Here is a 22,510-nt window from a genome sequence, read left to right as displayed (position 1 = left end):
CCCACGTAAATATCCTAAACAATGTGTGTTACATGAGCTTCCTTTGTTAATGCACTTTAACTTTAAATGTTTTTAGTTCTGGCTCCTGGAGTGCTAATGTACTACAGGGAAAGTTGAACTCAGATGGTGAGTCTTATGTGCTGTTTAGCACATTCAGTGGTGTGTTTCTTACATCCAAGAGAATTGTTGCTAGTGTCGGTAAAAGTCACATCACAGTGGAGAAGGTAAAACTCCCTACTCTTAATACTCATAGCAACATAGATGTTTTTGTTGGGCAATTAGGAGACAGAAAAGACAGCAGGTATGCCCTTCACTCACTGTTCATTCATCTGTGTAGTAACAAGCATCCCTTGATTATCCATTGTCTGCAAAACCATGTGGGAGAATGAGGAGAACAAAGAGGACAAAGTGGCCACCATGTGCTCATGAGCCTATAATCTGCTTTATCCCATCGGTGTTTCACAAAAATCGGGATAAATTGCTTCTCTTGCCAAAATATAATTTTCAAAAGTTGAGAAGTAACAACGCACTCAAATATTCAGTAAGCATGTAGTCGAAGATTCATTGAACTTGAGAATGAGAAGTAAGATGACAGAGCTGGTTCAGAGAGGGATTGGAGCAAAATATCGAGGTGGCTGGAATAAGACTGCAGAGGTAGATACAGAACTGGTTAATGTCCTACAAGGCAACCAAGCCATGCTCTTTGGTTATATTTCAGCCAGACAGAAATCTTTGCACTTATCCTTAACAAATAGATTTGTAATTTACCAGCCTTCTACAGTCTTTAAAAGAGTCTGTGTCCAATCAATGGCAAATAGTAAGTCAAACAAAGTTACATTTCCCAAGAGTGTCAGATGACTCTTAGGTAAGCTTGTCAAAAAGCCAATGCTGCAGGACAGTGCTGCCCCACAGAACTTTCTGCCATGATGAAAATCTTCTATATATGTGCTGTCTAGTGGGGTAGCCACTAGCTGTATATGGCCAGTGCAACTGAGTAATCGAATTTTAAATTTTACTTCATTGTTAAAAATTTTGATTTAAATATCTGCATGTGATTAGGGGCTGCCGTATTGGACAGTGGCCGCTCGTTTGTGCCATTAAATGGGCAGTCCTTTTTATGCCTTGCTTCCAATCTTGGATAATACTTTTTTTAAAACACTCTGTAAATTAAATCACATTTTAAAATACTGTAACAAGCTAAATATGTGGGGAAAAAATTGGAAGAGACTTTCTCGAGCAGACCTAATTCTTCCACAAATCTTATCATTTCTTTTACAAATGGGATGCTTCTCGTATCCAGTTTCTTGAGAGTGGGCTCACCTGAAATTGTTCTCTCTCCCCCTCTCTTTTTTAAAAAAAATTGTTCTAGCTGCTTATGAAGCTAAGCCTGTTTGGAGGGAACCCAGCTCCGCATTATGTTTTCTGAGTGAATCAGCTTCGTGTTCATTTTCCTTCAGCAAGATGATAACGGTCATGTGTAGTTTTGATTAAAAGGGGCTTTCTGATTTGAAACAAAGGGAGAGCTGACTATTAATATCTCACAAGGATTTTTAAGGCTTAAATAAGTGAACTTTTCTACTGCCATCACTTCATTACTCAGACCAAGCAATCAATGCATTGATAAGGCTGGTTTTGATTTCTCATGAAACTTGGTAGTTTTACTTAGTTTTCTCATCTTCTCACTTGCTTGCAGGGGTTTTTCCGCAGAAGTATTCAGAAGAACATGATTTACACTTGTCACCGAGATAAGAACTGTGTTATTAATAAAGTCACCAGGAATCGATGCCAGTACTGTCGACTCCAGAAGTGCTTTGAAGTGGGAATGTCCAAAGAATGTAAGTGGAGTCTCAAAAACTTTTTTTCTGTCTTTGCCTTATCTATAAATATGATTTGCTCAGCTTCCAAAATCAAGTTGTGGAGGGCACATTATGTGGAATTCAGACATGACACTGAAGATATATTGCCAAAGCTAAGTGTAAACAGAGGTAGTAGGACAACAGAATACCTGTGGGGATTTTCAGATAAAACTTGAGTGGCTGTTGGGGAAAAGACAGGAGCTGTGTGTTGTGGCTGGCAGATTTGTATTCCTGAGCAGTACTCGCTCACTGTATGTTTCACAGCCATTGGTAGCTCAAACATACCACAAAGTCACTTAGAGACTCCATTTCCCTATCCTGACAATGGGAACAAAAAGTATTGCCTGTATCGATGAGAACAAGATGAGGAGCTCCAGTAGCACAATTGATTAGTGCGTGGTACTTATACAAGAACAAGATGAGATGATAGGTGTGAATATTAACAGTAGTAATAATTAGCCCTTTTTCAGACAGAAGGGGGCATAAAACTTCTGTTGTGGAAGAAATACTTAGAAACTTGGTGCATTGGCAATTTTCCAAACTTGATTTAGCTTTTTTTTCCCTCCCAGCCACCCCCTCCTCCAAATAATTACACATTTTTTTTAATGCAAAAGAGAACATTTTAGTAAATAATTAGTGGTCTGTAAACCTCGGATAATGGGGACTTGAAATATATATCATTTAATACAGATAGTATATACACTACAAAAAAATTGCACTACTTATATTTCTCTCTTTGGTGCTTTCAGTTAGGACAAGAAAGTGACTGGCAAATGGCTTGACTAAGGCAGGCCTAAGGAAGACATAGGGTTGTGTGCCAGGTGAAGTGCTTCACGTGGTTGCTGCTTCTCCATTCATCCCATTACTTGGGGATTTGGTGAAGGAAGACTGTTAGTGAGGTCCTGGGCTAGTGGTATGAGGGGACGCTGGAGATGCATGAGACATGGCCCCTCCCCTCTAAGAATATGGGACAAAAAGCCAGGTACTGGGGTGCCTGGATGGCTCAGTCGGTTTAGCATCCGACTTTTGATTTCGGCTCAGGTCGTGATCTCAGGGTTGTGAGATGGAGCCCTGCATTAGGCTCTGTGCTCAGCAAGGAGTCTACTTGAGATTCTTTCACTCTCTCCGTCTGCCCCTCCTTGGGTTTCTATACTTGAGGAGAAACAGCAGGATTGGGAATAATTCAGTTGACTCAAGCCGAGCATCCTTTTCTGTGTTCCAGCCTGTCATGTTACTGGTTCATGGTGTGAATCTGTAATCTAGGCCAGTCCAATGAGAATGAAACTCAGGCTTATGATCCACAAAAGAGTAAAAGATAAATTCAACTTCATCAAAATAGGAAATGTCTGCTCTACTACAAAATGAATGAAAAGACAAGGCACACAGTAGGAGAAAGTATTTACAAATTGCACATCTGACTCAGGACTTGTATCTAGAATATACTAACCTCTGAAAACTCAAGAAGAAAGCAAATAACCCAATTTAAAAAAAAAAAAAAAACAAGCCTTAGTGCCCTTCAAAAATGCCAAGAGTACATGGCAAAGGCAGACTTGAAAGACTGTTCCAGATTAAAAGAGACATGCCAGTTACATGCAGTGCATAATCCAGTCTTGATCCTGGGGTCAGAGGGAAAATAACTATAAAGGACATAATTGGAACAGTGAGTGAAATCGGAATATGGACTATAGATTATAGCATTGTAATATACTGTTGTATATTATTACATACTAAGAATTGTGAATTAGATGAAGCGTGTAAAGGGGTTCTTTGTACTATTCTTGTAACTTTTGAGCAAATTTGAAATTTTATCCTAATAAAATTACCCAAACAGAACAAAAGACTCATGCTTAGGATATTGAGACAATTCCTGATGCATGTGAACAGGGAAACAAGTAGCCCGAAGTGCCCCTAATAGCTAGCTTCCCACTCCAAGGGAAGTCACCTCTAGGACAAAGCAGACACTATGGATGGAAGGGTGGAAGAATAGATAAATAGGGCCCTGAATGTCATTCTTGAATTGCTAAACCAACCGACCCTAAAACCTCTGCCTCCAGCTAATTTTGTTATATTTGCCAAGAGATGCTCATTAAAGCAATTGAGGTTGGAGCTTGATCATATTTAGGGTCCTGATGAACAAAAATGGACTGGGTCATTGGACAGGCAAGCATCCTACCATTTCTCCTAGGAGGGTCTTTTTTCTTCTAGAAAGTTCTATCTGTGGATGTTGGGTCAACTGACCACAGTTCAGCCAGTTGTCTTCGATCCCTCCAAACTTTAGAGCTATTAAATTACTTAAAATCAATGAATGTGAAGATATAGAGCTAATATTTACTTAGCTCAGGCCCCCAACGCCACCATTGAAGAGAACAGCGTGACATTCCCCTGAAATAACTGGATTTTTTATATGTCTAAGTGAGACTCGCAGAGCAATCCCCTGACACTCCATTTTTGGTCTGACATTCTGTAGACATGGATGTCACACTGCAGTTCTGTGGGAGAATTTTAGTCTAGGCTGAAATTATAAATGAGTAAGCCAGATGTGGACTCGGGGTAAATCAGTACTTTTGCATTTATTTTGTGTGGGCTGGAGACCCATTTCCTGCTTACATTACTTAAAACCCATATCCTGCTGCTCTGTAAAAACTGGCAGCTTGGTTGCCAATTAAAAAAAAAATAATGTTTACACCCACAGGAAAACTCTAGTTTCAACCCTCAAGGAACTTATCACCTTAATTAGATTTAAAAATATAGAAATGAGAAGAAAATGGGATCATTATGCCCAAGTATACAAAAATAAATATATTTTCCTTAGAAGGGAATTGAAGGGGAAGGAATAAACACTTGGAATATAGAGACTGAGGGTCTAATAGGGTATTTTTTTAAGGTGAAACCCAAAGAAGCAGGAAACTATGAGAATCAACCAATTATACCACGGTATTCACAACTGAAACGAATCCAGGCATAATAGAGACTCATAGAATGTTAGAACTGAAAAAAGATCTTCGAGATTGATTTTCACTCACCTCTCTCACTTGACACACAAGCACACTGGGACCCAGAAAGATGAAACGGTTTTCCCAGCAATCACCAACTGGCTAAAGACAGAAGCAAGATTACCGTTCAGGTCTTGCCTTTTCTCTCCATGCTTTCTCTGCAGTACCAAGAGCAGCAAGATTTGCATTCAGTGCCTGTGTGGGTCATAAGGATTCATTAGTATGCATCAGAATTTTTGGATGCAAGTGAACTCTGAGAACTCAGCTCAAACTTGGCATAAGCTTTAAACATCAGTGCAGGTAACTGGACAGTCCAGAGTAACACACCTGCGTGCATGGGCTTGCGTTCCTTTTCAGGGGGGCATGTCTCACCTTTCTGTCCCACAGCTGTTTTTTACTGTGTTGGTTTGGTTTCCAGGAAGATTTTATAAATGGCTAAGTGTAAAGATACCACCAACCACTGTGGCTGAGAGTCTACCTGACAAAAAGAGAATCTTGGATCCCCATCATCCCATTGGTGTCAGGGAACTGGTTCTCATTAGCTTAACTGGAGTTACAAGCCCCTTATAACTACCTGGCCTCGGGGAGGCTGGGGGTGTTAGACCACTGTGATTGGCTAGATCTGGATCATGTGCTAGTCCCTGGAGCCAGGGGATGGAGTTTGACCCCACCTGAGCCAGGGGGCCCGGAGTGTCATGTCCCGGAGGACAGCATTCCTAGGTAGGGAATCAGAAAGACAGAAGGTAGAAATGCTCCATGTTCACAAAGCCCTGTCAGTCCCCATGGTGCTCTTGCTTATTCTTCATGCTGTAGAAGGAAAGGAAGACACCTAAGAATCCTAGGATAGTAGTAGCTGACATAGGCTCCATGTTTTCTATATGCCAGGCACTGCTTAACTATTTTTAATACTTTATCCCATTCGATCCTAACAATAACCCTATGAGACAGATCAGTTATAAACCCTTTCTTCCCCTTTTTTTGGGGGCAGATGTGGAAGCTTAGGTACAGAGAGGTTGATTAATTTAGGGTAACACAATTAGTAAGGGCAGTGTGGGGATTTGGATCCCAGTAGTAATATACACTATATGCCATAAAGAGCAGCTTTTAAAACTCTGACTTCTCTTCTTGACGCTATTGCAAGTGGTTAATTAAACAGTACTCGCACTGCTTATTGTATATGAGAGATGTACCCCCTAGAAAATCATGTGTAAATTTAATTTTTATAGCTCAAATTTGGTTTAAAATGTATAAGGGGATTACCTCGTAAAAGAAATCCTTTAGTGTGGCGGATCAGAAAAGCATGATTATTTCTTCACATTTCTTTTCTGTAAATGCTGGTGGGTATACCGTGTATTTTCCAAGGGCTTTGTAAAACTAGGGGAGCCTTTTTGCAGAGGAATAGCTATTTGTCAAAGCATGGGATTTGAAAGCGGTAGCAGCAAGTGAAAAAAATCGATTTTCAGCAGCATTCTAAAAGTGGTACAAAAATTTATGAAGAACTTAGGGAGGAGGCAAAGGAAGCAAAGTGACTCAAAGTTGAGTGATGAGCTTCTGCTGGTGGGGTGGGAGGCTTGAAACGATGTCAGCAAAGGAAAGTATGTGGCCCTAAAATAAGAAATAAAAAAGAGAATAAAGGAAGACATAAAATTTGGGATTGTGAAAGACATGTCAGGACAAGCTTATGATACAGATAAACCACTAATTGTCCATGATGGAGAAAGAGAAGATTTAAAACGATGCCACTTAGAGACCGTAGGAGTACATAAAGCCTGACCATGTGCATTTGGGTCTGTTACAGAAGTCCAAATGAATAGTTCAAATCCATAAGCCAGGGATTGGCAAACTTTCTTAAAAGGGTCAAATAGCAAGTATTTTTGGTCTTGTGGGCTGTGTGATCTCTGTTCTGTCACCATATCCCAGAAGGAGCCAAGAAAGTACATACACAAAGACTGTGTTCCAATAAAACTTTATTTACAAAAACAAGCGGAGGGCTAGGTTTGGCTCAAGGCCATACTTTGCCTACTTCTGCGGTAGGAGGCTCACCCAGTGGTCAGATAGGCCACTTAAGGCTGCTCTGTGATGTCATGCTCGGCTCACCTCCCACTGCCGCCTGTTCCCTCCTACCAAGAGACATCCCAGCTTCCAGCCACACTGGGCCATGCTGACCCATGAACCTTGCAACTCCATGTTCTGTAGGGGCTGTGCCCTGGAATTGAGTTTCTGCCTCCTTCTTCTTCAGATGAGCCCCAGCAACTGGCAGAAAAGTCTGTTGCTCTGGGAAGCCCCCATGAACCCCAGCCCTGCACTCTACTTAATTTGTTCTTCCTTATATTCCTCTAGCACTTCGAATATCCCTCCATTGAACTGTAGACTTCTTACAGTGTGATTATTCACACACCGGTGAGGCTCCCTGGCTCAATTATGAATTCCTACAGGTTAAGGCAAAAGCGTCATGTCCTCCTCACCTTTGTAGCTCTGAGGTTAGCAGATGCTTTGCCCAGTGATGTTGGATTGGTCACAGGGTTAACAGTAGCTATTTATTTTATTTAAAGTGTAAGCCGGCTCTGCCCCTAATGAGGGACTTGAAATCATGACCCTGAGATCAGGAGTCGAATGCTCCACAAACTGAGCCAGATGGGTGCCCCCGAAAGTGGCTGTTTTTAAAAGGCAACCAAATCCGACATCTCCCCAGCTTTACTTCTGATAAGTTGTCAGATGCAAAAAACTATTCTGGTTATGCTTGGTATTCATCTCTCACTTACCTGACATTCACTTACCTGCTGCGAGCCCAGGAACAAGGTGTGTTTTCTTTCAATGTAATGGGAACAGTAATATTGGCGGACAGCCTGAGCATGATGTGAAAACTGATGCTTTTAATCCTGTTTAGCCAACAGTGTTTCTCCAATCAGCTTCCTCTTGCCCACTTCTCTCCCCTCTGGAGGACCCGAGATCTTCTAGTGGATTTTCTCTCGAAAATGGTTGAGCTGAGTGGGCATCTTGTACAACTGTGTGTGACAAAATCCCACAAAGGGGGAGAGGCTAACATGGACAAGTGGTGGGATTTGGGACTCACTGAGCCAGTTCCAGGCCATCAGTTTGCTTGCTGACAAGAAGGGGGATCCAAGGATGGGCTAGACCCTGGGGTCAGGAGGCCAATAGGAAAATGAAAGATAAAAAGGAGATCAGAATCAAAACTCATGTACCATGATAAAGGGGAAGTAGTGGACTCTGGATGCCTCTGACATTTGACCAGATTCCCTGGGCTTCTGGCCTTCCAGATGGGATGCCCTCGCCTCACGTCTGTGACAGAAACATTGGAGATTACTGTGCCTGCCACCCTCCATGCTATTTCTTTTCTTTCTGAAAACCATTGGCCACTGGTTCACAAAGGAACATCTTCATATTGCCTTTGAGCTTATGTTTATGTGGGCCATGCTTTTGAGTGGTGGGCCAGAGTTGTCTTGGATTTTGTTGGAGAATGCTGCTTAGCTTATTTTCACAGCATCCCCCCCTATGACAGTTGCGTAAGTCTATCTGTAGAATAAAGCAATTGAATAATCTCAATTTAGGAACCCCTTACTCATTGACACCTTCTTATTTAGGGCATATTGAGCTTAAAAACTTTTTAGGGTCACCTGGGTGGCTCAGTGACTGACCACCTGCCTTCGGCTCAGGTGGTGTTCCTGGGGTCCTGGGATTGAGTTCCACATCGGGCTCCCTGCAAGGAGCCTGCTTCTCCCTCTTCCTATGTTCCTGCCTGTCTCTCTGTGTGTGTCTCTCATGAATAAATACATAAAATCTTTTAAAAATAAAAGCAAAAAATAGCTTTTTATAAAGTCTCCAAATTCTGATTTATGCTTTGGACATGAACGCCCTCATGGGTCGATTGGGTAGAAGGAAAGTGCTTTGCATGGATGCCTTGATACCTCCACGAGAGGCTTCTGTTGTTCTGTGTTTTCCCTTTACTGTTAAACTTACATTAAAACAAACCTTTTGGATTAAAGGCACTTAACCTCAGTTAAAATCACCTCTGTTGATGCACAAATTCTACCTATGTGCTCATTGGTTCTATGGATGGATTTTACTGGCTTTAGAATGAGGAAATTCACATTGTAGGTTGCCCTGTGTACTTGGGAAATTACATAAAAATCATCATCAGGCATTTAATGTCTTTCTAATTTTAGTTTATTTCTGCCTTTGTCCCCATATTGCATCCCAGCCTGTTACTGTGTTCCCAGGGTTCGGTGGGATCGTTTTGTTCTGCTCAACAGAGTTAGCATTAACCCTGCACCTCTCTTTTTTGCCCCGCCACACACAAGTTCCTCAAAGAGCCCCCCAAAAGTCAATGAAAGGCTGGAAACTTTATATTTTTGTATCTAAAAATGTCACGGAAGCTGGAAAGTAAAAATCTGCTGTCCCTTTCCACTTGCCAAATGTTAATGTTTTCCTGCATCTGTTCGGGAGATTAAAAAAACCCAATTCCGTTTGGGCACTGGCAGCCCGGTGATGTCAATGCCACTGTGGGACTTCAGGCCCATTAACACTCAGACTGCAGAGGAAGTATTAAAATTCCTTCAGCTTTACTAACACATTTCTCCCTGCAGCCTGTCTCCTAGAATAAGGGACGCTTGGCACATTCTCACCTCAGAAAAAGGAGAAATTTCCATGACACGATAGGACAGAGCAGAGCAAAGGAACAGAGGGCTTCAAAGTGAGCCTGAGCTGGGTTCAAATCCGACCTTGCCCTCTGGCTGCCTGTGATTTTGTTTCGAGTGGAAGGAGCTAATGTTGGCCAGTAGATCAGCCTTGCTGGATTGTTTTGTGCCTCGGACCTCATGAGGGTGATGCCTTTAGCACCCTGATTGGCACCCAGTAGCTGCTAAATAATGATAGCTGTTCTCTCGGGTTCTTCCTCTGGTTGGTGACATGGGCTCCATCCTTTGCTCGCCTCAATTCTCCCACAGCTGCTTTTTATATAAATAACTGCACAGCCCGGCTCCTCCTTCAGGAGAAAAGTGAAAGGCAGAGGCTCTACCGGGTTTGAATTGTTTATAACACCACAGTGTAGACCTATAGCCCCAAATATTATGTCACAGCCTTAAAAATAAAGCTTGCAGGCTTCATTTCTAAAAGAAATATCTGCCTTCCTCGGCTGCTGTAAACTGGGGGGCAGATGGCTCATTTGCCCGGAGATGCTGGGACATGTGTAATCAGAGAATGGGATGGGATCCTGGTATCATGGAACCCAACTCCATGGGGAAAACCGAACTGGGGTATTAGAGAGGACTCCTGGGCCCCTCCCAGCATCAGTCAGCTCAGGGTGAGGCCATTGGGGTGTCCTGGGCAACATCCACTTGGCACCTGCTCACCAAGGAGGCTAAGTCTTTTTCACTCCCCACTTCCTCCTTTGTTTATCCTTATGGTACCTCCCATCTCTCCCCAGCTTTTATTTGGGACTCTGAGGCCCACTTCTCCAAGTCCATCTCCCTCCTCCCAACCAAATCTTACCCTGTCCTGTTCCCTGGTGCTGCTCTAGCAGTCAGTCATGTGGCAGGAAGGCTGCAGAGGACATGGGTGGTAATATGGCAGTCAGTGGTCACCAAGTGCTTTACCAGCAGCAGAGTCTCCCAAGACTTCGAGTCATCCTACGTGGCAGGTGGATCAGGAATAGTACTTGGATCCCAGGGGTCCCGACATCCAGAGAGGCCAAGCGACCTGCCTGCCGGCACGCTGCCAGCCCTAAGCCCTGGGTCCTCATTCTAGTTTCTGTGAGCTTTTCAACTACTCTTTGCTTCTCTAAAGACATGGGTCTTGTGTGAATTTAATGCTACACAGTTTCAGTATCTTCACCCATTTTTGCTCCCTAATCACATCTTCTACGGTGTATGATTTAATGTCAAATATGTACAAGTTCAGTATGGTTTTTTTCCCAGAATAAGTTCTGCACAAAGCCTATGAAATCTAAATTGGGGGAGTCCTAAACTTAGCAAGCAACAATCTCAACTCAGAGCGTGATAACGTCATTCCCTTTTCAATATTCATTCAGTCTTTATATTGCTAATGAGAAGATATCAGTTTGACGCCAGTCCATCCTTAATTAATACCTCTTAAACCTTGGCTACTCCCTCTTTTTTACAGAGGGCGGGCAGGCAACTGGACCTAGTTAGGACTAAGTTCTATTCATTTCAGAGATGTGCAAACTTTCTGATGTGGCCAGACAGCACTTATTTTAAGCCTCACAGGCCATTCAGTGTCTGTTGCAACTGCTTGACCCTCCTGTTGCAGCATGAACGCTTCATGAGAGAGCGTGGCTTTATTCCAGTAAAACTTTATTGAGGCAGTCAACCTGAGAACCCCATTTATTTTTTTACTCTTCACTTCTATTGATGTCCAACAATACTGCTTTTACCTTTATAGTAGTAATATAAAATTCAGTAAATTTTATTTAAGCCAAAAAAAGAGAATCAATTTTGGGACACTTGGGTGGCTCAGTGGCTGAGCGTCTGCCTTTGGCTCAGATTGTGATCCTGGGATCCTGGGACGGAATCCCATGTCCCCACAGGGACCCTGCTTCTCCCTCTGCCCATGTCTCTGCCTCTTTCTGCGTGCCTCTTGTGAATAAATAAAATATTTTTTAAGAAATCAATTTAGATAGAAATCCTAAGAGTATAGGGGCCTGTGTGTGAAAGATCATGAAGGGAGTACAGAAAGCACAGAAGTTGGTTTTATGTTAGTTGGTCAGGTGCCCCTATATCTTGGCAAGATTAGAGGAGATTCCGGAGGAACCTCAGCCCCTTCCAGAGCCTGTGTAGTGCTTCAGTTGTTGGTCAGCAGCTCACTGACCTGCCTTTGGTTTACTCAGGCCTCTGAGCTGAGAACAGTTTGAGGATTGACAGCTAGGTCTTACTTTTCTGGGATCCTCTAGGTTTGGTCTATCTCCTCTCCTCTCCTGGTGTAACAGAGGGTCAGTAAAGGGGTGGATCTGTCTTGGTGGGGTTTCAAGGATCAGGTGTACCTGGTGGAGGGAATATGAGGAACAGGGGAGATTTCAAGTTGCATCTCTCACTCCCCCTTCCTCAGAGCAGCAGGGTAGTGTTGTGGCTTAAAGCACAGACTTGAGGGACAGTCTAGATTCTGATCCCAGCCCACCACTCATGTTGCTCTGTGTGATCTCCGATAGGTTACTTAGCATCTCTGTGCCGCTGGTTTCTTGTCTGTGACACCAAGATGATAATAGTACCTCATGGACTGCCTGGGTGGCCTAGCCAGTTAAGTATTTGCCTTGGGCTCAGGTCATGGTCCCCGTGTCCTGGGGAGCAGTGGCGGGGGCGGGGAGGGGGGGGGGGTCCCTTCTCAGCGGGGAGTCTCCTTCTCCCTCTCCTTCTGCACCTGCCCTGTTTGCACTCTCTCTCAAATAAAATAAATAACATCTTTAAAAAAAAAATAGTGCCTACATCATATGGCTATTGTAAAGAGTAAATGGATTAATTTATGGGAGGAACTAAAGACATTTCTTAGCTAAGTGTTAGCTCTTGTTACTCTTCACCCTGCTATGCTAATGATCCATTCTGGCCTCCAGAAATCAGCCTGTTTGATCATCAGTGTAGTCTTTAGTGACTATACGGAACAGCTGATGCTCCTTATGGTCCAGTGGTCCATTTACTCAAAACAAAAGGTACTCTTAAATTTGACATGTATCCTTGGGGCTCAGACCTAACACCCACAAAGCAAAATGTCATCACTGAGCCAAATAATCCCATGCTGGGATTCATGGCCCTTCATCACTTACAGAATCCATTCCAAGTATATCAGCATGGGCAGGGCCCTGCACAGCTGGCTCAGCCTGCCCCAGCCTGCCCAGGACACTGACCTTCTGTCATGTTCCCCCAAATGACCCCCACCCCACCCCGAACTAGTCACTGCTGACTACTCAGCATGCCTGTCGTGTGAGGCAGTCTCAGGGTGTGTGTGCTGCTCTTTCTGCCTGTGATGCCCATCCCCAGCTTGCCCTCCCACTCATCTTCCTTTTCCTTTTCAAGCCACCTTTTTCCTAAGTATGCACCCACATTTCTCTAATAAGAGGTGTGGGTCACCCTCACCTCTCAGCAGTGTGACATATTCCAGTGTAACACCTCTATTGGGTGACTTTGAAAGTCAGACTTGCTTTGGAGTCCAGGAGGGAGGTAGGAGTGTGTGTGTGTGTGTGTGTGTGTGTGTAAAAGAAAGAAAACATACACAGGTTTTCTCTACACTCTGTGAGCATTTTGAAGGCAGGCACAGAGTCTCCTTCCTATCTGAATCCTCAACTGAAAGCCCAGTGCCTTGTACCTAATAGATATTTCTTTTCTTTATTTTTTTTTAACATTTTATTTATTCATGAGAGAAACAGAGAAGCAGAGACAGAGGCAGAGGGAGAAGCAGCCTCCCTGGGGGAGCCTGATACGGGACTTGATCCCAGGACCCCGGGATCACACTGTGAGCCAAAGGCAGATACTCAACCACTGAACCACCCGGATGCCCCCTGATAGATATTTCTGGAATGAACTGGAGGTAAAGAGCAATTGAGGAGTAGAAATCTGAATTTGGGAACTTTCATCTGATCTTTCCAAGAGTTCGAGATTTAGATCCAGTCCCACTGACATAATGAGCTTGTTTTTCTCTTTTCCCCTGTGCGTCCTTCCCGAAACTTGCACCATACGATTTCTAGCATATAATCCCTTGCATGACAAGGAGTCTCACCGTTGGCTGGTTCGTGGTGGACACAGCCAGATGGAGCTTGTAAATCGGTCCTGACGGGGAAGATTTGCTCGCTCTCAAAACCGTACACACATGCACACCATAGTTCATCGAATCTATAATTTGTTAAGGCGCACTGTTATTTTACGTGCCACTGAGAGCAAAACAGCAGCAATTAAACGAGGACACGCCAAAGATTGTGAGACAGGTGGCAATTTCAGAGACGGAGAGAGGGAGAAACCAGATACCAGCGCCCTAAGAAAAGGCGGCATCTCACATTCTGGGCTGGAAATATTCTATGTTTCCATCTTGAGCTATTTTTCATTCTGCTTTAAATAGACATTGATAAAACCTCCGTGCCCAAAGACAATCCCCAGCACAGAGTTGAGTGAATAAATATGCAAGTGCTTCTGGAATAGCTGGCAGAGAGCCCTTTGTTTGGAAACAAATGTCTCCGTGAAAATAGCAACCCGAAATGTCCCCGCGGTCCCTGTGTTCCGGGGCGATGAACGTGGCCCTTTAAGTACCTTGTTCCAGTGACAGCGGTCTCCGGAGGTGGCTGCCGAAATTGCTCAATAAATCCGTGCATAGGGTACGCTCTGCATTTGCTCTTCCTGGAGTGGCATTGAGCACTTAAACCACTTTCTTCTCCCCCTGCCATCGAAAAATATTAACTCTCACAGTTAGGTTATTTCTCTCATCTGTCTCCCCTTAAAGCCAGCAAACAAAGACTTGAGCAATTATCCGATGAACTAGACTAATGGAGACAGGTGTCTTTTTAGCACCAGGGCCGAGGAGCACCAACACCCCGTTTCCTCACGAGAAAGAATGTTTTTGTCCCAACTTTGCACTTGATCGTTCTAGCACTTCATCTCAGTGACGTGAAATACCTACACGACTTCCAAAAATTTCTGATTGCCTTCCTTTCAGAATAATTTTAGGACAGAAATGTTCCTTTTGGGTGTTGGAGAATGCAAGTCCCCCGTTTTTCTCGTCTTTTTAGGGGGGCAGGGTGTTTTATGACATTACGTGGTCAGGCTTATAAAGCAGTGTCTTGGTTCAGCAACGTTGGTTAAATCTGTTTTAAAATAGCACGAAGGAATTCCACTGGCATTTCAAAAGGGACCTGCTTAGGATCCGGTCATATGATATGGCTCTTCCAAAAGGAAAGATGAAAGTTGCGTCTAGTAAACTCTGTCAACTCAGGGGATTTAATGAGGACAGGAAGGGAATCCAGTGCAAAATGTAATGAGTGAAGGATTCCCACTTCGTGTCCTAGAAGTGTCGGGACAACGCTTGAGCAATTTTAGACTAAATGGAAACTTGGCTGAGGTGCCCTTGGACTCTGAGCTCTCAGAAATGTGAAAATATGCAGGCTCAGAATGTACTCCTCCCTCCACCGCCCCCCCCACCCCCCCAGTGGATGTGGCCCAGTGAGTTATTTCTGGAAGAGAGACATCAGGACTTCCTCCTGCCTCCTGGGGCCGAGCAAATCTTAGAGATGGCTTTCCCCACATTCCCCATGATGATGATGGGATCCAGGTCTACAGAATGCAAAGCCCCATTTCGTTTTTTAAAAATAATGCCTTTTACGTAGCTCTGTGTTCCTGAATAACAGAATTATGTCCATGAAATTAAAATGTGGTGCTTTACTCCACCCGAAAGTCTGACGTTAAAAGGACTGGCAATACCAAGTGTTGGCGAGATGTGAAGTGACTGGAACTCTCGAATGTGGCTGGTGGAAGTATAAATCAAGCCAGAGTTTGGTGCTATCTCCTAAAGCTAAACATGAATGTGGCTCAGTAATTCTAGTCCTGGGAACATCTTCAAAAGAAATGAGTGCATAGGCCCACCAAAAGATAGATACAAGAATGTCCACAGCAGCTTATTCACAATAGCCAAGGACAGCAGCATGGATGAATCTCATAGACATAATGTTGAATAAAAGAGAGCATTCTTTATAATTCTATTCCCATATAAAGGAACAAAACTAATCAGTTTGATAGAAGTGAGTGTGGTGGTCACTCTTGGGACTTGAAAGGGACACCTAGAAGCCTTGTGGCGTATTGGGCATTCTAATCCTTAACTGGTGTGTACTTAACTGTGTCTAATGTCTTAACCTCAGTCAAAACGAAAAAAGAAAGATGGAAATGTGGAGTGTTGGAGAGCACCATGCCATCCTGTGCATAAAGAAACTGTGTTATCACAGACGAGAAGTGTAACATCCTTTCGATAAGAAAACCTCCCTCCCTTTCAACACATTAAATTATCTCCTGAAAATGTATTGACCTTTCTGCCTTTGCCTTTTCTTCTCATTTGGGACCTTTCTCACTTGCAGCTTTGAATGCATAAGGAGCACCAGAGAGGGGATGTTATCCCTGATTTACTCTGAGCTCTCCGAGGATGGTTATGTAATACCTGTAATCCCATCAACGCACCTAAAGAGCTTCTCCCTTTGGTGCCATGCACTGCAAATTAATAGCCCATGGATCCATTTACAGCTTGTTGTGTTTTGGAAAACTGTTTCAGCCATCAAATAATAAAACGGCTTTTAAAAAAAAATGAGAGTTGTTATTTTTAAATGTTAAATTAGCAGTAGTGTCAGTAATTCCTCTCAAATATATAGTATGACCAAAATTGATTTATGAGCCTGTGTAGATTCTAGTTTTTATTTTTAAAGATTTTATTTATTTATTTACGAAAGACACAGAGACAGAGAGAGGCAGAGACACAGGCAGAGGGAGAAGCAGGCTCCATGCAAGGAGCCTGATGCGGGACTCCATCCCAGACTCCAGGATCATGCCCTGGGCTGAAGGCAGTGCTAAACCACTTAGCCACCCAAGGATCCCCAGGATTCTAGTTTAATAATTAGCCAACCCTCCCTGTTTTCCCAGAATGCAAAAAAAAATCAAAATGAGAAGTCTTCTCATTTTGATTCATTCATTACAGGCAAATGGGACTTTATTTAGTAAGTGACCAAATTGAGACTGGTTTAGAAAAGTTAACAAGAAGGTTTGACTGACAGAATTTTCTTTTCATTAATTTTTTCCTTTTTTTTTTCTTTTTTTTTCAGCCATCAGAGTCATTTCTCCGTGAGGTTGTTCACATTCAAAGAAAGGGTTCTGGATTTCCAGAACATCTATCTTAGTTTCCTTGTCCTTTTCGGTATTTTAAAAAAAGTATTTAGTATATACTGACAGCAGAGAAGAAGGCACTGAAAATTGCAGTCCTTTCCTAATGCCCATTGGCAGTTGAACAATTAATTCAGCATCAGAAATTTAGACACAAAAACAGGTTTTGTGGGATAGTATATTAGAGTTAATTTAGGATATAGACTATGACTTTAAACATATCAAAACTAACAGAAGCAGCATTTCTGTAAATTTATAAATATAAACTCCAGCCCTTTTTAGAGAGATATATTTATCTCTCAGTGCCATCTTTGAAGAATTCAAAAGAATTTTAAAAAAATATTGTTCTGGGCCTCTGGGTGACTCATTTGGTTAGGTGTCTGACTCTTGGTTTGGCTCAGGTTGTAATCTAATGGGTTGTGGATCAAGCCCCACATCCGGCTCTGCCCTCAGCAGTGTGTCTGCTTAAAAAGATTCTCTCCCTTTCTCTCTATCCCTCCCCCCACTTGCGCATGCTTTCTTGCTCTCACTTTCTCTCTCTCTCTCTCTCTCTCTCTCAAATCAATATATAAAAAATGTTTCTGAAAAAAAAAAACTTTTTAAACAGATTACAACTCAGCAATAAGACAACCCATTTAAAAGATGGGCAGGCAGGGGATCCCTGGGTGGCTCAGTGGTTTAGCGCCCCTTCAGCAAAGGGTGTGATTCTGGAGACCCGGGATCGAGTCCACATCAGGCTCCCTGCATGGAGCCTGCTTCTCCCTCTGCCTGTGTCTCTGCCTCTCTCTCTCTCTCTGTATCTCTCATGAATAAATAAATAAAATCTTAAAAAAAAAATAGATGGCCAGGCAGCAGATTTGAAGAGACATTATAGCAAAAATGATAGACGGTCAATAAGCACATTAAAGGATCCTCAGCATCTTTAGTTATTGGGGAAATACAAATCAGAACCACAATGAGATGTCACCTCGCACCCATATCAAAGAGACATTAACAGATGTTGGCAAAGATAAGCAGAAATCTGGACTCTTGCACACTGCTGGTGTAAAATGGTGGTAAAATGGTAAAGCCACTTTGGAAAATAATTTGGCAGTTCCTCAATTAAACATAGAGCTTACTGTATAAGCCATCAGTTCTCCTAGGGTGTTTACCTGTGAGAAATAAAAACATACACCAACACAAAAACTTGAGAGGCTATTCATAGCAGCGCATTATTCATAATAACGAAAAAGTAGAAATAACCGAAATGCCAATTAAGGATGAGACAAAGACAGTGTAGTGCATCCATGCAATGGAATACTCAGCCATAAAAAGGCATGATGTATTGACAGGTAGAATAACATGGAAGACCTTTGAAGACATGATGCTAGGTGAAAGAAGCCAGACACACAGGCTGCAGACTATGTATTCACCTATGTAAAACATCCGGAATGGGCAGATTTATAGAGACAGAAAATATATTTGTAGTTGCCAGAGGCTGGAGACATTGGAAATGGGGAGTGACTGCTAATGGGTTTCTTTTGAGGGAGATGGTATTATTACTTCAGAAATAAAAACCACTGAATTTCACACAGTTTTAAAAGTATGAGCTCTGGGACAGCCTGGGTGGTTCAGCGGTTCAGCGCCTGCCTTTGGCCCAGGGCGTGATCCTGGAGACCCGGGATCAAGTCCCACGTCGGGCTCCCTGCATGGAGCCTGCTTCTCCCTCTGCCTGTGTCTCTGCCTCTCTCTCTCTTTCTCTGTGTCTCCTATGAACAAATAAATAAAATCTTTAAGAAAAAAAAAAAGAGTATGAGGTCTGTAGCATGTGAATTATATCTTAATTTAAAAAAAAAAACACCATAGAACTAAAAAACAAGTTAACTTATTGGCTTAAGGGGAAAAGAGGAAAATGAACTTCGAAGTCAGATATGGTCACTAAGGTGTATATATATATTAGATAAGGATCCCATTTGGGTCTGGTGTTCTTGTGTTCTTGGTAGGGCAAAACGGATGAAGTCAGTGGCAGGATTCTGGCTGTTTGCATCTGCCTTGTTGTGCAGAAGAATCACAGATTTTCCAGACACCGATGTTGGAGATGAATGTCTCTCGTGAGTCCTTGTGAAGAGAGTACTGGGAGATGTCATTTAGGATGTCCTTGACATTTTTCATTGTTCTTCCTTAGGACGGAACTTCCATGTAGTTAAATCTCATCTGTTTTCCAAATTGGAATAAAAAGAGCATAGAAAAGGAAGACAATCTTTATCACCTTAGACTCCAAAAGATATACTTACAGATATGAAACTGAAGAGTCCGTAAAGATCGTCCCCTCAAAACACCGGTTGGCTCTCCTCCTCATTCCATTTCAAATTTTATCATTTAAAAGCTCTTTCCTGGGATGCTTGGGTAGCTCAGTGGTGGAGCATCTGCCTTTGGCTTAGGGCATGATTCTGGAGTCCCTGGATCGAGTCCTGCATCAGGCTCCCCAGAGGGAGCCTGCTTCTCCCTCTGCCTATGTCTGCCTCTCTCTGTGTGTCTCTCATGAATAAATAAATAAAATCTTTAAAATAAATAAATAAATGAATAAAAGCTGTCTCCTTCACATAATGCCTTTCCAGGTATTTCCTCAGTTTCTTTTGATCTTCCCTTTTACAGCAAAAATCAATAGTATTCTAGAACATTTTTCTCTTTATTGAGGTATGCTCTACATATCTTAATGGTACAGACCTTAAGAATACTGTTTCATAAGTTTGATAAATGTATACATCCTTCTAACTACCTTCCAAGTCAAAATACTAGAAAGAGACTAAGAACTTTCTGGGTTTGAAATGTTTGTTATCTTGATTTTGGTGGTGGTTATGCTGTAAGGTACACTGTTCTGATGTCCACCTCCAGAGATTAGTTTTGCCTGTAGAACTTCATCTGCATTGAATCATGTAGTCTGCACTCTTCTGTGTTCCATGTCTTTCCTTCGTCATTGTGTTTGTAGGATTTTTCGATAGTGGTACAAGTATGGGTTGGTTGTTCCTTTTTTGCTGAGTAGTATTTCATTCTATAGGTACACAGTTCTCACCTCGATGGATGTTCAGGTCATTTTCAGCTTAGAGCTACTATAATGAAAACTCTCATGAAGATCCTTGTACATGCTTTGTGGGGGACATAGATGCTTACACCTCTTAGGTACATACTCAGGAGTAGAATTACTGGGTCATAGAGGCAGTAATGGGCATTTCATTTTATAAAAGATGCCCAGTTTTCCAAAGGTTCTACGTACCATTTACACTCCAGCACTGTATGCGAATTCCAGTTGTCCCACATCCTTGCCAAACCTTGATATTTCAGTCTTTTTAATTTTGACATTCTACTGGATATGAAACAGTATCTCTTTTTTTTGTATATTTTTTCATTAGAGTTCAATTTGCCAACATATATCACCCAGTGCTCATCCTGTCAAGTGCCCCTCTCAGTGCCCGTCACCCAGTCACCGCAACCCCCCCCCCCCACCTCCCTTTCCACTACCCCTTGTTTGTTTCCCAGAGTTAGGAGTCTCTCATGTTCTGTCTCCTTTTCTGATATTTCCCACTCATTTTCTCTCCTTTCCCCCTTAATCCCTTTCACTATTTTTTATATTCCCCAAATGAATGAGACCCTATAATGTTTGTCCTTCTCCGATTGACTTAGTTCACTCAGCATAATACCCTCCAGTTCCATCTCCATGTTGAAGCAAATGGTGGGTATTTGTCGTTTCTAATGGCTGAGGAATATTCCATTGTATACATAGACCACATCTTCTTTATCCATTCATCTTTCGACGGACACCGAGGCTCCTTCCACAGTTTGGCTGTTGTGGACATTGCTGCTATAAACGTCGGGGTGCAGGTGTCCCGGCGTTTCATTGCATCTGTATCTTTGGGGTAAATCCCCAGGAGTGCAATTGCTGGGTCGTAGGGCAGGTCTATTTTTAACTCTTTGAGGAACCTCCACACAGTTTTCCAGAGTGGCTGCACCAGCTCACATTCCCACCAACAGTGCAAGAGGGTCCCCTTTTCTCGCATCCTCTCCAACATTTGTGGTTTCCTGCCTTGTTAATTTGCCCCATTCTCACTGGTGTGAGGTGGTATCTCATTGTGGTTTTGATTTGTATTTCCCTGATGGCAAGTGATGCAGAGCATTTTCTCATGTGCATGTTGGCATGTCTGTGTCTTCCTCTGTGAGATTTCTGTTCATGTCTTTTGCCCATTTCATGATTGGATTGTTTGTTTGTTGTTGAGTTTAATAAGTTCTTTATGGGTCTTGGATACTAGCCCTTTATCTGATATGTCATTTGCAAATATCTTCTACCATTATGTAGGTTGTCTTTTAGTTTTGTAAAACTAAAAGTATCTCATTGTGGTTTTCATTTGAATCTTCCTGACAACTGGTAACATGCATTTCTTTTTAATTTAGTAAAAACTCGACCTCTTGTTAAATGAGAAAATATAAAACACAACTATACATAGTTTGATCTCATAGTTGTAAAAACAAAGCTTGGCAGATATATCTCACGATGTTAAAAGCTGTTATTTTTTTTGAACTTATCTGTATTTTCATTTTATTATTTAACCCCTGTGCACATTTGTTAGTTGCATGATAAAGAAGAAAAGCTGGTTTTTTTGTTTGTTTGGTTTTGGTTTTGTTTTTTTAAGAAAAAGAGGATAGCTCTTAGATTGGGGTAGAACTTCTGTTTTCCTAGTTGTCTAACATTTTAGGCTTAGGAACATTGGGTATTGACAGTGCTTTAGGCAGAAATGGTTGAGGAAATAGATGCCAACACTGTTTTTGCATTTGTCTGTTTGTTTCCCCAGCAAAAGACAAATCCATTTCCATACATTTAGACATCTTGATTTCTGAGGATAACATCCATTTTTATCTCAATTTAATAGACCATAAATCAGGGGCGCCTGGGTGGCTCAGTCAGTTAAGCCTCTGCTTTTGGCTCAGGTCATGATCCCAGGGTCCTGGGATCAAGCCCCACATTGGACTCCCTGCTCAGTGGGGAGTCTGCTTCTCCTCTCCCTCTGCCTCTCCCCTCCACTTGTGCAGACACTCTCTCTTGCTCACTCTCTCAAATAAATAAAATCTTTTTTTAAAAATATAATAGACCAGGGACACCTGGGTGGCTCAGCGATTGAGCATCTCTGCCTTTGTCCCAAGGCGTGATCCTGGAGTCCCGGGATCGAGTCCCACACCAGGCTCTCTGCATGGAGCCTGCTTCTCCCTCTGCTTGTGTCTCTTTCTCTGTGTCTCTCATGAATAAATAAATAAATAAAATCTTAGAAATATAAATATAATAGACCATAAATCAGGGGTCAGCAAACCTAAACCTTTAAGCCAAATCTGGCCTGCCTCCTGCTTTGATCAATAAAATTTTATTGGAATATAGCCATGTACATTCATTTATATATTATCTACAGCTGCTTCCCTGCTCTAATAGCAGAATTGAGTAGTTGGGATAGAGACCATACAGACTGCAAAGTCTAAAATATTTACTGTTTGGTCCTTTCAGGAGGAGTTTGCCAACCCCTGCCATAATCCATTCACTCTCTTTAAATTTTCTATTTTAATTCAAGCACTGGTTTATAAGAGTTTAGTTCTATGCCAGACATATGCGCAATTTGTAACTGCACCTGTGTTTCTGTCCAATTCATGTAAGCTACTAGTGGTTATGCGCCTTACAATCATATCTCTGTACTTCAGTAGGGACCATGTCTAATTTCAACTTTGCACTGGAAATTCATAAACAAATCCTTTTCCAGCATCACCCCCAAATCCTTTC

At 42.4% G+C, this 22,510-nt stretch overlaps 1 protein-coding gene across 7 annotated transcripts in view; it reads left to right on the top strand.

Annotated features, from left to right (window-relative positions):
* RARB (retinoic acid receptor beta) overlaps window positions 1-22,510 on the top strand; it is a 725,304-nt gene that overhangs the window by 621,995 nt on the left and 80,799 nt on the right. For all 7 annotated transcript variants that reach the window (XM_035705024.2, XM_025461026.3, XM_025461022.3 and 4 more), the window contains one exon: window positions 1,694-1,835. In XM_035705024.2, coding sequence (XP_035560917.1) covers window positions 1,694-1,835 — 142 coding nt within the window. The remainder of the gene's footprint in view (window positions 1-1,693; window positions 1,836-22,510) is intronic.

The sequence above is a fragment of the Canis lupus genome, chromosome 23 (assembly GCF_003254725.2).
Source record: "Canis lupus dingo isolate Sandy chromosome 23, ASM325472v2, whole genome shotgun sequence".
Taxonomy (NCBI): Eukaryota; Metazoa; Chordata; class Mammalia; order Carnivora; family Canidae; genus Canis; species Canis lupus.
The sequence above is the reverse complement of the archived record's forward strand: the minus strand, read 5'-3'. Positions and strand labels throughout refer to the sequence as shown.